At 43.6% G+C, this 13,945-nt stretch overlaps 2 protein-coding genes and 1 non-coding gene across 9 annotated transcripts in view; 2 read left to right on the forward strand and 1 right to left on the reverse strand.

Moving 5' to 3' along the window:
- RPL30 (ribosomal protein L30) lies at positions 1-6,074 on the forward strand. The gene is made up of 5 exons (XM_062627361.1): positions 1-99; positions 187-237; positions 1,168-1,313; positions 4,556-4,686; positions 5,909-6,074. Exons 2-5 carry the CDS (start codon positions 217-219, stop codon positions 5,956-5,958), a joined length of 348 nt encoding a protein of 115 aa, XP_062483345.1. The 5' UTR covers positions 1-99; positions 187-216; the 3' UTR covers positions 5,959-6,074.
- On the forward strand, positions 5,543-5,677 carry LOC134168054 (small nucleolar RNA SNORA72). Its single transcript, XR_009966392.1, has one exon. It is a non-coding gene; the product is annotated as a small nucleolar RNA SNORA72 (small nucleolar RNA).
- Positions 6,075-7,483: 1,409 nt separating the features above from the next.
- Positions 7,484-13,945, reverse strand: part of MATN2 (matrilin 2) — a 71,174-nt gene continuing 64,712 nt past the window's right edge. For 5 of the 7 annotated variants that reach the window (XM_062627358.1, XM_062627356.1, XM_062627351.1 and 2 more), the window contains one exon: positions 11,946-12,496. In XM_062627358.1, the coding sequence (XP_062483342.1) occupies positions 12,087-12,496 (410 nt within the window). In that variant the 3' untranslated portion in view covers positions 11,946-12,086. Of the gene's footprint in view, positions 7,831-11,439; positions 11,536-11,780; positions 11,892-11,945; positions 12,497-13,945 lie in introns of those variants that run through there. The other 2 variants (XM_062627357.1, XM_062627355.1) reach the window with 1 other exon arrangement.

Below are 13,945 nucleotides of genomic sequence, written 5' to 3' on the forward strand. Positions count from 1 at the left end.
CTGTGCGCGGCTCTCGCGAGAGCTGCCGCGGGGAAGCGTGGTGCGCCGCGGGAGCTCTCTCCTTTCCGTCTGCCCGGCCATCTTGGCGGTGAGGCTCTGGTGAGCGCGGCTCGGCCGGGCCGGGGCGGGCGGGTGCGGGGGCCGCTCCTGGGTGATAATTCCTCCTCCGTACCCCTTGTGTTCCAGGTACCGCCCGACTCGACGCGAGGCAGCAACATGGTGGCCGCGAAGAAGACGGTGAGTGGGAGCGGGCCGGGCCGGGCCGGGCTCACGTGGCGGCGGCGGGCCGGGCTGTGGCGGCGGGGGGTGTTGCGCGGGCTGGGACGGCGGTTCGGGGCGCTGTGAGGCGGAGTGCATTGGGCATGGGCTGGGGCGAGGGCCTGGGCACAGCCGGAGGCGCCGATCGCGGCCCTCGGAGCTCGGGCCCTGGCCTCGCACAGGCCCTAGCCGCGTCCTGCGGCCGCCTTCCACCGACGACTTTGTCCCCGGTTACCTCCTTTTCAGTGTCCCGGGTTACTCACGGGACCCCGGTGCTGGCGAGAGGGAGGGGGAGCTGGTGCTGGGTTCCTGCTGTGGATGGAGAGCAGCTTTTGCATTTCCTGCCATGTTCTTGTCTTTCTCTTAGAGCGACTCTTGACAAGTATGGTTTTCTAGTTAGGTGGTAGTTGTTAGATGTTCATCTTTGCAAATGCACTTGTCTGCTGTCATGAGCACCATGCTCTCTGGGAGCATCAGCTCTTACTGCATGTCGTTGGTTATTTCTGCTAACCAGTATTGAGCTATTAGCGTGTGCCCAAGGAAGAAGAATAGTTCAAACCTTAGATTTGCAAGCCAGAAGGTGTGTTTACTTGGATTTGATTAGTTGAGCTTTGATAAAGGCCCATCAAATACACCTGGTTAACATAAATACCAGCAACAGTGCTTTAAGGTGTATTTCCCTATTGTAAGATACATCAGTAGGAGGTAATTTTATGGAACTGGGAATAAAGCATCAGCGACCTTCTTATGCACAAACTTTCTCATGTGGTAGGCTGGATTTTTTTACTCTGTATTGCAAATTATAGGGAAATCATTAGAATCAGATTGCTTGTATTTTGAATGTTTTAATTTTCTTATGTTTATTTTTATAAAGTACCATACAGTAATGCTTTTCTATATCTCTTTCAGAAAAAATCTCTAGAGTCCATAAACTCTAGGCTTCAGCTGGTTATGAAAAGTGGTAAATATGTACTAGGATACAAACAGACTCTGAAAATGATTCGGCAGGGCAAAGCCAAGTTGGTCATCCTAGCCAACAACTGCCCTGCTTTGAGGTAAGCAGATGTATGAAAAAACTCTTTAAGACAGGCTCTTTGTGCAAATACAAAGTATACTTCATGCTAATTGCTCCTGTGAGTTCTGATGCAGAGTACTTTGCTAGCATATTCCAGACTGCTATGAAGTAAAAGTGATGGGTTGTTTGGTGTGTGGCAATTTCAGGTCTGGATGTGTTGAAATGCTTCCTAACACTTTTTTAGCTTTCCAGTTCAGAGTTCACACTAGTAAAGCTACTGGTAGTAGTCATTGAAAGTATAATGGGGCTGAATTCCTGTGTTTTTTTTCATAGGAATGTAATGGCAGATAATTTTGCAAGTAGGAACACTGGTGATTTACACTGATTTAAAGTATTTGAAGCCCATAGAATTTGCTGTGAAAGTTACAAATATAGGTTTCTGGCCAGTGAAATTGCTTTTTTGAGAATCAAATCTTTACGGACTTTGTGACATCTCTCTTGTAGAATTTATGGGCCCATGTTGCCATCAAGGTTTAATCCAACAGATTTAAAAAACTGTAAATGCAGACAGCCAGTATCAGATGCTTGACAAATGGCAGGACTGTTGCAGTAGGCAGTCTTTTAGTGGGGAACCCAGAAGTGCTTGAGGAATAGTATTGACCACTAGAATCTCCTGCTAGAAGTCAGAAGAGAAGAGAATATAAGTTGATTTTTTTAAAAATTATTAAGAAAAAATACTGGTTTTCTTAGCTAACTGCGGCCAGATCTCTGTTCAGCATGTGGCCAGTGGGTATATCATAGAATCGTTAGGGTTGGAAAGGATCTTAAGATCATCTAGTTCCAACCCCCCTGCCGTGGGCAGGGACACCTTATGCTAAATCTTACCACCCAAGGCCTCATCCAACCAGGTCTTGAACACTGCCAGGTATGGAGCATTCACAACCTCCCTGGGCAACCCCTTCCAGTGCCTTACCACCCTAACAGGAAAGAATTTCCTTCTTACATCCAACCTAAACTTCCCCTGTTTTAAATTTGAACCCGTTACCCCTTGTCCTGTCACTACAGTCCCTAATGAAGAGTCCCTCTCCAGCATCCTTATAGGCCCCCTTCAGATACTGGAAGGCTGCTATGAGGTCTCCACACAGCCTTCTCTTCTCCAGGCTGAACAGCCCCAAGGTTCTCAGCCTGTCTTCATACGGAAGGTGCTACAGTCCCCTGATCATCCTCATGGCCCTTCTCTGGACTTGTTCCAACAGTTCCATGTCCTTTTTATGTTGAGGACACCAGAACTGCACACAATACTCCAGGTGAGGTCTCACAAGAGCAGAGTAGAGGGGCAGGATCACCTCCTTCGACCTGCTGGTCACGCTGCTTTTGATGCAGCCCAGGATACGGTTGGCTTTCTGGGCTGCGAGCGGACACTGAAGCCGGCTCATGTTCATTTTCTCATCAACCAACACCCCCAAGTCCTTCTCTGCAGGGCTGTTCTGAATCTCTTCTCTGCCCAACCTGTAGCTGTGCCTGGGATTGCTCCGACCCAGGTGTAGGACCTTGCACTTGTCATGGTTAAACTTCATGAGGTTGGCATCAGCCCACGTCACAAGTGTGTCAAGGTCCCTCTGGATGGCATTCCTTCCCTCCAGTGTATCAACCGAACCACGCAGCTTGGTGTCATTGGCAGACTTGCTGAGGGCGCACTCAATTCCACTGTCCATGTCAGCGACGAAGATGTTAAACAAGACTGATCCCTGAGGGACACCACTCCTTACTGGTCTCCAGCTGGACATTGAGCCATTGACGACAACTTTTTGTGTGTGGCTATCCAGCCAGTTCTTTGTCCACCGAGTGGTCCATCCATCAAATTGATGTCTCTCCAATTTAGAGACAAGGGTGTCGAGTGGGACAGTGTCGAACGGTTTGCACAAGTCCAGGTAGATGACATCAACTGCTCTACCCCTCTCCATCAGTTCTGTAGCCCCATCATAGAAGGCCACCAAATTGGTCAGGCAGGATTTCCCCTTAGTGAAGCCATGCTGGCTTTCACCAGCCACCTTGTTGTTTTTCATGTGCCTTAGCATGCCTTCCAGGAGAATCTGCTCCAAGATTTTGCCAGGCACAGAGGTGACACTGACTGGTCTGTAGTTCCCTGGGTCATCCATTTTCCCCTTCTTGAAAATGGGGGTTGTATTTCCCTTTTTCCAGTCATCGGGAACTTCACCTGACTGCCGTGATTTCTCAAATATGATGGCCAGTGGCTTAGCAAGTTCATTTGCCAGCTCCTTCAGGACCCGTGGATGGATTTCATCAGGACCCATGGACTTGTGCGCGTTCAGATTTTTAAGATGGTCTCGAACCAGTTCCTCTCCTACAGTGGGCCCAAGGTCTTCATTCTCACAGTCCCTGCATCTGCCTTCCAAGACTTGGGTGGTGCGGTCCAGTGAAGACCGAGGCAAAGAAGTCATTCAGAACCTCAGCCTTCTCCAAATCCTGTGTAGCCAGTTCTCCCGAGAGCTTCCTGAGGGTGCCTGCGTTCTCCCTAGTCTGTTTTTTATTTGCTATGTACCTGTAGAATCCCTTCCTGTTATCTTTAATACCTCTAGCTAAGTTTAATTCTAACTGGGCCTTAGCTTTCCTAACCTGGTCCCTAGCTTCTCAGACAACATCCCTGTACTCCTCCCATGCCACCTGTCCTTGCTTCCACTTATTATAAGCCTCTTTTTTCAATTGAATTTTCCTCAGGAGCTCCTTATCCATCCAAGGAGGTTTCCTGGCCCTCCTGCTGCACTTCCTTCTGGTTGGGATGCAACACTCCTGAGCTTGCAGCAGGTGATTCCTTGAATATCAACCAACAGTCTAGGGCCCCTCTGCCCTGTAGGGCTGTATCCCATGGAACAGGTTCCTGAAGAGGCCAAAGTCTGCTTTTTTGAAGTCCAGGGCAGTGAACTTGATATGATAATAATGGTCGTCGTCTGTGCACTTTGGCTTAGCTCCTACAACCTTTTGGAAGTCTGGAACTTCTGAATCTTCTTTCCTGTAGAAATGAGCGTTTGTAGGAGGAGCCTCGAGGATTTGCACTCCGGAAGTGGGTTTGTGGTTTCATACTTTCAGCATACTTCTGGATAAGGGTTCCTGAGCCAGAGGATGTCTGGCAAGGAGCAGATGTCCTTCTGGGTGGGAAGGAAAACTGCATAAGGTTTAACTGGTGGGAGTTAAAGCTGCTCTCACTGTATTACAGTTAAAGTGAATAGTGTCAGTACTGTAACACTAGTGTTTGAATTTCAGAAAATCAGAGATTGAGTACTACGCTATGCTTGCCAAGACTGGCGTCCACCACTATAGCGGCAACAACATTGAATTGGGCACAGCATGTGGGAAATACTACAGAGTGTGCACACTGGCTATCATTGACCCAGGTATGTCTCTCCTACAGTATAGTGACCAAATAATTATGTATTGGTGGTTCCTTTGTTCACCCATGAATAGCAGCACTGAGCAACTGACATGTAGGTGTGATGACACACTTTGCTGAACTGTCTGTCAGGTTTAACTCATCATTTCCTCTTACCAAGATCCTGTTTGTGAGTCCTAGGTTCTTAGAACTTGGAATTTCTGCTGCTTATGTTTGCAGTACTCTCCTTTTAATGCTTAAACCATGTGAGCCTCAGTTTTGTTTACCTTTTGGTCTGTAATGAGGGTTCAGTGGCTGGGAAGCAACTTTATGGTGTGTGTTTCTGAGCCTATCAACTAGAATATGAGCTGGTGCAACCTGCTGCTTACATCAGCCTGTTGACTGTTCTTAATGTAAGGCAAAGGAATGTGAATTGTCCTGCTTCTCAGAATTATATATATATATGTATATAAAAATAATCTATATGTAGGTGGTACTGATCTAGGGGTGATGGATTACTGAAACTGGAAGTCTGTAATTATTCTGGTTTGGTAGCAGTTTTTGTCCAAGAGAGGTGTTCAGGTTCCTCATATAGACTGCTAATGAGGTGACTTCTCATCCTCTTTCCAGAATCCTCTAAGAGAAGAATCAGTCTCTTGTTCTTGTTGATCAGAATGCATACATATGGATTTAATGATTTCTGTAATCACACCAAATATTCCCCAAATGAAATTGTTTTGAATTTGCTGTTTCTTCAGAAAACTTTATTTAGCTTGCTTATATGTAAATACTAGCTGTAAACTTTGCTTTCAAAATGTTACTTCCGCGTTTGATTTTGAGTGGGTGGGAACCACAAGTAAGTATTATTGCTGTGTAATGTAATGCGAATATTCTCACTGTCCTGATACTCTTGTGATCAGGGGAGGCTGGACATTCGCTATATTAAAACTATGCATTGTGTCCTCCAGGACTAGATTGCTGTTCTAGTACTGGCTTTGTAAATGCTAGTGACAGATACATAATTATTGTAAAAGTATTGTGTATGGATTAGCAAAATACAGTTATAAGTATTTCTTACCAAGCCATCAGATTATTTTTTTTTCCCTGAACAGGCTGTCTTTGTGTTTCTTTTAACTTGTTTTCTATTTGTAGAATCTGTGTGTTCAGGTTTTTGTGGTTGGTTTTGGCTTACTTCTGAAATCATGTTTCTGTGGGTCCTCTTGTAACAATGTATTTCTGTCTTACAGGTGACTCTGACATCATCAGAAGCATGCCAGAACAAACCAGCGAGAAGTAAATGCTGTAAAGAGTTATTTCTACAATAAAACTGGTTACAGATCCATTTTAAGAAAAATTTGTATACAGCATTGTTGGTTTTAGGGCACAAACTATATAAATGAAGACTCATTACCACTGCTGTTTCCTGTTCTGTTAGAAATAACCTTCACAGGACAAAACTTGCTTGTTTCTTTCTCTAGAAGTTGTGGGTCTCGAGAGGTAAGTGGAGGAGGACGTAATCATGGGAAGTATGGTGCCAAATACCAGCAAGCTAGGACTACCTTGGTTTTGGGGTTTGGAGTGTTAATGCAAAAACAAGGCATAATGTGAGATGCAAGCAGATGTGAGATGTTGGTGGGGGATCCCATACAGTTTACTTACAATTTGAAAAATTCCCACTCCCAAGTCAATCACAAAGTACTAGTGCAAGTTATCCTTTTTCCTTCCTTTCCAAGAGAAATGTCAATTAACTTGTCAAAGCTGATTTTAAATTGGTCACTTTTTTAGCATTTTGAATACAAACTTGTCTGTCTCTAACAACATCTTCAAGTCACTGTTGCTGAGGACTCTGCTGTCTTACAGATTTGTGCCCATTTTGTGCAAGATCATGACTGCAGGACCTTGTTACTGATATTGAGGTGCCAGTGTTTTGCTGACATGCAGTAGAAGAAACACCTAGTGAAAACCAGTATGTACCACTATCCTTGCAGAACTTGTGTTTGTTGGCCAAAGTATGGCAAAGCACAAGGTACCTTTCAAAACTTGTTGCTTTGTATCCATGCATGCTCATGAGCTTATCTGAGATAACTTAGTCTAGTTTTGCTGCAACTACTTCAGGTACAGAATGGATGAAGCTGTGTATTTCCATCTGGAGATAATAGACAAACCAGTGTGTGTCAGAAGTGTGGGTGTCTCTACCTATTAAACTACAGATTTGGATCAGTTCAGGATAGCTTAGATATTGCTATGTGAAATCTAGATGTGGCTGTTAGTGTGATGGTAAAGCAGAAGCATACCTTGGCTGCAGAGGGGAAGGAGTGAAACTTCAGGCACTTCCGTTGGCCAGTATGGCTGGAAGCAGTTTACTGTTTTCATTTGTCTTAAGCACAGACAGGCCTGCAGCTAGTTGTATTGCTCAAAAAAGGTCTTCATAATTAAAATAGTAGTTGCATTTAGGAAGGTTAATGCTGAGCAAGGAACAGCAGGGAGAAGTTACATGGTCTGAATGTGGTAAGAGAAAAAGTACTTGAAACCTCATATTATGATACCCTGATAATCCAGCAGACTTCCCACTTTCATCACAGTTTCAACATGAATTTGTATTTTTACTTCCAGCTGATTTCAGTAGTTGACTGGTGTTTGAAGACTATAAGTGAAACCTAATTGCTGACAATGCTGTCCCACTTCTCTGTTTATATATATAAAATTGTATATATCCATACAAACAGGGATGCTTAAAATACTAGCAGAGTGAGTGAAGGAGAGAAATACAGAAAAGCAAGCCAAATAAATTCATACCCTAAAAGTACTTCAAAACGTAGAGGTTTCACTTCAAAAAATAACAGCATTTTATTGTTTTGCATAGCTTATTTCAGTTTAGTTCTGCTTAGTTAGAATTTTTGCTGGTTACTAAGTCGTTTATGTATATAAAATTTTCAACTTTTTTTTTATCTGCAGTCAATGCAAGACAGAACACATAGTATATAGATGCAGGGATCCAAAATATTTTCAACTTCAGACACAAGGATTTGTTATTTTTCTTAGAACCAGTTTAAGAAAATAGCTCTGACAAGTTTGCATGTATAAATATACAGTGTAGTACACCCTTCAGATGTTGGTCAGTATTTTAGCCTGTTTTCCAAGTCTTCCATTCTCTTTGTCATTTCTTCCAGTAGACAGAAGTTAAGGAAAGAGAACTACTGACAGGATGCATTAATAGAAAAGTGGTGTCAGCTCCCTGATTGCTGTGGGCTGTAAACTTGCAGTTCTTTCTCGTCTTTGTTGCCTTCTTTGACTCCCAGTAGTTTCTGATAGAATACACACTGTATTTTATTGTTCTGCTTTGATCAGCTGAGAAAGCTGTATGAAGCCCTGTTCATTAACAAGCATACCTGATGTGTTCAGGCTGCAGCTCATCAAAAAGGCAGGTATTTCAAAATGCTGTCCATTTCCCGCCATTTTAAATGGAACCCTAAATATTTACCCTAGTCAGTGGTGTTTAAAAAGTGTTTTCATCACATAGAAAACTATATGTAAGCTAACAGTAGATTTTTAAAACTGTACGGAGCTCCCTGGCTGCAGAAGGAATGACTGCCGATGATCTTACATTCCAGCCCTAAGGAGGTCTAGTGTAGGGCCAGTGGTTTTCAAATTGATGTAGAGCAAAAGCTCCACAGGATCTAGGGCTGGCCCCACCATATGCATGTTAGCATCATTTGAGCTGCTTTCTATGTAGGTGTTTACAGACGTAAAGTTCAAGCAGTAGAAACTGCATTCATCTGACTGATAGAAAAAGTTAAATGTAGTTCAATACAAATCATTAACAGTTTGGATTGGTCCCCTTTATATTCTGTAACAAGCTAGTTTTGTGGCCGGGTCTCCTCCTCCCTCTCACCCAGATCCCTGGGATGAGGACTAGCCAGCAGTCTTCTGCAGTTATCAACAACTAGTATGTTACTCAGTATCTAGGCTGCTCTTTGGATAAGGCAGAGAAATGAGGTTTGTAATGGAGAAGCAACTGCATAATTCTGTGTTCAAAGCACCAATTGTCCAGTACTGCAGAAGTGCTTGGAACTGTTCCTTCCTATACATATGCCTAGGTCTCTGGTTCGGCATCAACAGTTTTTCCATCACCTTGAGTTCTTTTCAGACTCTCAAAATCACAGGGTTGCCTGTTCAAATTGTAAAGCAAAAAAGCCCATGTAGCTAAGGTCTGTTTTCTTTGATCCTAAGTAAGCTCAAGAGTTTCTCATAGTCTGACTGCAGGAGATGACAGTAAGGAGCCCAAGGCTTTCCTTAAGGGGGAAAGAGTGGTGGTCTCTTTTCATTCAGCATCTAAGTTGGAGCTGTAGATAATGACCTAGAGGTTTTTTTCTGAAGTCATTTGGAGACTTTGAAGAAGACCTATCAGGGAAGTATAAATGTTAATGAGCATTTGAAGCACCTAACTAAACTTATGTGATGGTTTTCTTTATGAAGCAATTCTACTCTAGCATGCAATAATTCAAATCAGTCACATGATCAGAACATGATTCCTTAAGCTGAAGGATTCACTTGGGAAGGTGAGACAGAGGCTGCCTGCTGCAGCTACACAAAACAGCTGGAGGTGAAGTCTGAACTGGTAGGCAATATTTAGCATCTTGCCAGCTGTCACGACCACTGAGGGCTCTTGGTCTGACTCTGGACAGCCTGTTAACTCTGCAGGTTTGTTAGTTCTTAAGCTGTTCTTGTCTAGGAATCACACAGTTACAAGCTGTTGTCATTGCTGCATTTTTCTGTGCAGAAAATAAATGCTTATTGGCTTTGCACGTGGTTAGAAAACTTAAATAGCAAATGAGACGTTGTCTTGCTATATATTTGCAGGGGCAGAAACCGCTTTAATGAAGAAAATACAGGAATTTGCTGCATGATGTAAAACATGACGGGAAGTTGTCTTGCTAAACTGCTGCTGTTGTGTCCTGAGATATCTGGTGGATGTTAGAGGTAGTGTAAAGGCTGCAGTACTGACAGCTCCCTTGAAAAGACAAACTTGGAGGGAAGCTGTTGATCTACACTTAGTTAATTTTTATTTGCACATTTGTTTATGTGAAATTAATCAGATCTCAGTCCTCTGAATTTCTCATTGAGTATTGTTTTAAATGACTTGCTGCATCTGGTGGTTCACCAAGCAGTTCAGAAGAAAAACATCCCCTGTATTCTCTAGACATATCAAGGATGAGGTGGTCATTAAGAGGAGCCAACACACAGCCTTCTATGAGCAAGTAACTAGGTGGATGGATGATGGTAGAGTGGTAGATGTGGTTTTTCTTGATTTCAGTAAGGCATTTGATACTGTCTCCCACAGCATCCTCATAGGTAAGCTAGGGAAGTGTGGGCTTGATGATCAGGTAGTGAGGTGGATCAAGAGCTGGTTGTAAGGAAGAAGGCAGAGAGTTGTGGTCAATGGGGCAGAATCTAGCTGGAGGTCTGTGACTAGTGGAGTCCCTCAGGGGTCGGTGCAGGGACCAGTGCTGTTTAATATTTTCATCAACGACCTGGATGAGGGAACTGAGTGTACCCTCAGCAAGTTTGCTGATGACACACCAGAGGGCTGTGTTGCCATTCAGCGAGACCTGGACAGGCTGGAGAGTTGAGTGGGGAGGAACTTGATGAAATTCAACAAGGGCAAGTGTAGAGTCTTGCATCTGGGGAAGAACAACCCCATGTACCAGTACAGGTTGGGGGCTGACCTGCTGGGCAGTAGCGAAGGGGAAAGGGACCTGGGGGTCCTGGTGGACAGGAGGATGACCATGAGCCAGCAATGTGCCCTTGTGGCCAAGAAGGCCAATGGCATCCTAGGGTGCATTAGAAAGGGTGTGGGTAGTAGGTCAAGAGAGGTTCTCCTCCCCCTCTACTCTGCCTTGGTGAGGCTGCATCTGGAATATTGTGTCCAGTTCTGGGCCCCACAGTTCAAGAAGGACAGGGAACTGCTTGAAAGAGTCCAGCGCAGGGCTACAAAGATGATTAAGGGAATGGAACATCTCTCTTACGAGGAGAGGCTGAGGGAGCTGGGACTCTTTAGCTTGGAGAAGAGGAGACTGAGGGGTGACCTCATCAATGTTTACAAATATGTAAAGGGTGAGTGTCAGGATGATGGAGCTAGGTTTTTTTCAGTGATGTCCAGTGACAGGACAAGGGGCAGTGGGTGTAAACTGGAGCATAGGAGATTCCATGTGAACATCAGGAAAAATTTCTTTACTGTGAGAGTGACAGATCACTGGAACAGGTTGCCCAGGGGGGTTGTGGAGTCTCCTATGTTGGAGATATTCAAGGCCCGCCTGGATAAGTTCCTGTGTGATGTACTCTAGGTTACCCTGCTCTTGCAGGAGGGTTGGACTAGATGATCTTTTGAGGTCCCTTCCAACCCTTAGGATTCTGTGATTCTGACTCCTGTAGGCAGTAAATGCTGTTTCGATACCATCTGAAGAAATAACCCAAAGCAAAAAGTGTTAGCCTTGAATTTGACCAGTCATTTCATTTACTGTCCCTGAAGGTGTTTACTGCAAGGGATTATTAAAGGTTAAGATCCTTATGAATATTTAGCTCCTTCTATGGAGGAGATGCACACTTCAAGTTTTGAAAACCTTGCTTCTTGGAGATTAATATTATTCACTGCTTCAACTTTTCATTCCAGTAGATGGATTTGAGCTATGGAGACAGTTTAGACTTAATGTGTTACAATTGTAATTTCTTTTAACCTGACCCCCTTGTCTTATATGTAAGAATTATTCTGAAAGGATATATCGCTGGGTGAGTTTTCTTACTTCATTGGTTGCATAGTTCTGGAATGTCACAAGGTTTTCACATTTGCACTGGTCTTTATCTTTAGAAGCTTTTGCTGAAAAACAGAAACAGTCAAGCACAGGCTAAATGCTGAATAAATCAAATGGGATGGGGGAGGAAATGACAAGGATTTATAAATGCAGAGCAGGTTTAATAGAGCTCCCTGTTCTCAAAACTTGTCAACTTCCAAAGGAATGCTTTGGGGCAGATCTTTTAAATACTGGGAAATAGTACCCAACGCTTGGGCCTACATATTTAAAGAGCAGTCTGGGTTATACTAAACAAAGATAACTTGATTACCTGTTGTTCTCGTTGAGTGAGTGTGACTGTCTTCAAAAAGATACTTGTGGTGTATTGCAAGATCAGGACAGGCAATGACATCTGTGATGGCTATTGTGGTTGATTCAGGTCCTGCAGGAACCCCCCCCAAAAGTCTAAAAATCAAACCCACTTAATTACACAGTATTTTTCTTCTACTCAAATGCACCAACTTCTTAACTAGTCATTAATCTCACTGATTGCAATGAGGCTCATTCATTTAGAGGACAAGGGATATAAAGAAGTAAAGGAACTGAGCTGTTAGGCTGTATTTACTGTGTACATGATTTAAGTTGTGAAGGTTCCTGTAAGAAACAGAAGTGATTTAGAAGCTGAACATGCTCTAAAATACCAAGCAGTGTGTTGAAATACAAGTTTCCCCATGAAATAATACATTTGGATGGTGTAAAAAGCATGCAGCCATGCATTTGTTACAGTGAATCTCCAGTATTTTGCAGAAAGTAGATTTGAGTTGCAGAAAGGAGGGTGCCTTGGAGGGGGGTAGGAAGGGAAATGGGGTAAACAGTTCACAGGTGAATTGTTAGGGTTCTGTACAGAAGGCAGTGTGAAGAGGGAACTTAGCAATGACTGGGGAGACATCAGGATGCTGGGGTAAAGCAGCCAACCTGAACGCTGTGGACCAGTCTTACGAATCCTCCCATATGATGGATCCTGCTGGTGAGCTGACTCTTTCAAGGCTGGTAGACAAGAAATTGCCGAAGGAAAGGAGATCACAAAAGGAGCAATGAAAATACATTCCCTAGAAATGATGTTTCATACCAATAACTTGCTGTTTTGTCTTTCATAACATATGGAGAATTCCTCATATCTCTGCAGTTCAGAAGAGGCCCAGTGTTCATGGAAACTCCAGGACTCACCCTTCAACTCAGGCTATCAGAAGAACTCTTCCAAACCAGAAGTGCTTAAGATTAATAGTAGTGAAGCAATCTGAAATGACAGCAACCTACTTTGTGTCCTTTAGTGAAAATTCTTGTATCTTAATCATTGTCACCCATGAGTCCCTTGGAGTGAACTGAACAAGAATTAAAAACTGCTTGGAGAAAGAAGAAATTTCTTACTCTCCTTCAATTTTCTCCTTTATAATGGGAAACATTGATCAGGGTGTTGGGAGTGCTTAGGTGAGAAGGATGGAGTAGAGTTTATTTTATACACTATAGTTATTATAAAGTTTCTAATTCATGAAGCACAACCTTTAAAATGTAGGAATTTATTTCAGACTCTACATAGCAATCTTAGTTGATAGGTGTGTGGAGAGAAATGGAAACCTATTTTATATGTAGGAGTAACCACCTTGAGTCTGTCTGAGCATTACTCCCTTGTTAGAAGAGGATAATGCAGAGGCAGCTTTTGTTCCTTCAGAATGAGCTCATGCTTCAACTTTGGTTAACTGCGGAGTGCTTAATGGTTCAGGTGAGCTGATGAGCATACATTTAACAACTGCAAGTCTTGATCAGCTATGGCAGGGGAGTGGATGGAGCATCTGGGACTCCTTCCTTGGTGAATATACCAAGAGCTGCTACACTAAAAGTGAATGTTTGTGCGTAAAGGTGATGGTGCAAGCTTTCCTGGCCCACCATGAAGGTGCACTAGGGAGGTGGAAGATGCTCTTGGCCTCACAGGTTTGTTACAGCTATTGGGGTCCCTGTTGGTTTAATGAATTTTGACAGATGTGCAACAATACGCAGCTGTCCTAAGCTGCACTGAGAAGATGAGACCCTCTTGGGGTGGAGCTGAAATGACAGTGTGAGGAAGAGGGAGTGAACAGAGATGAGTTGTTAAGAAAACTACAGTACAGTACAACATTATCAAAATTCTGCATGGCAACCAGCTGATAGAAGCAATACAGATTTTTGAGAAAGTTCTGGGCAGAGGGGTGTGGGGTGAGATCACAGCGTAAGGAATGAGACAAACTGGGTGAGGAGTCCAGCAGAATAATCAGCTAGGAACAAGGATGGTGAGGCTTCCAATGTAGGAGGGAAGAAATGGGTAAGGAACCTCGAGTATGTGACCCTGGGTAATGACTTCCGCTACAGCTCATTTAAGAGCTGTGGGTGGATTAGGAAGCTGTATAGGAAGGACAGAAGAACAGACCTGAAAAGCTTGAGCTTTGGGTATTGGGCTGGTAC

Source organism: Pezoporus occidentalis, unplaced genomic scaffold (assembly GCF_034315485.1).
Source record: "Pezoporus occidentalis ecotype Australia unplaced genomic scaffold, CSIRO_AGI_Poc_V1 ctg3, whole genome shotgun sequence".
Lineage (NCBI taxonomy): Eukaryota > Metazoa > Chordata > Aves > Psittaciformes > Psittacidae > Pezoporus > Pezoporus occidentalis.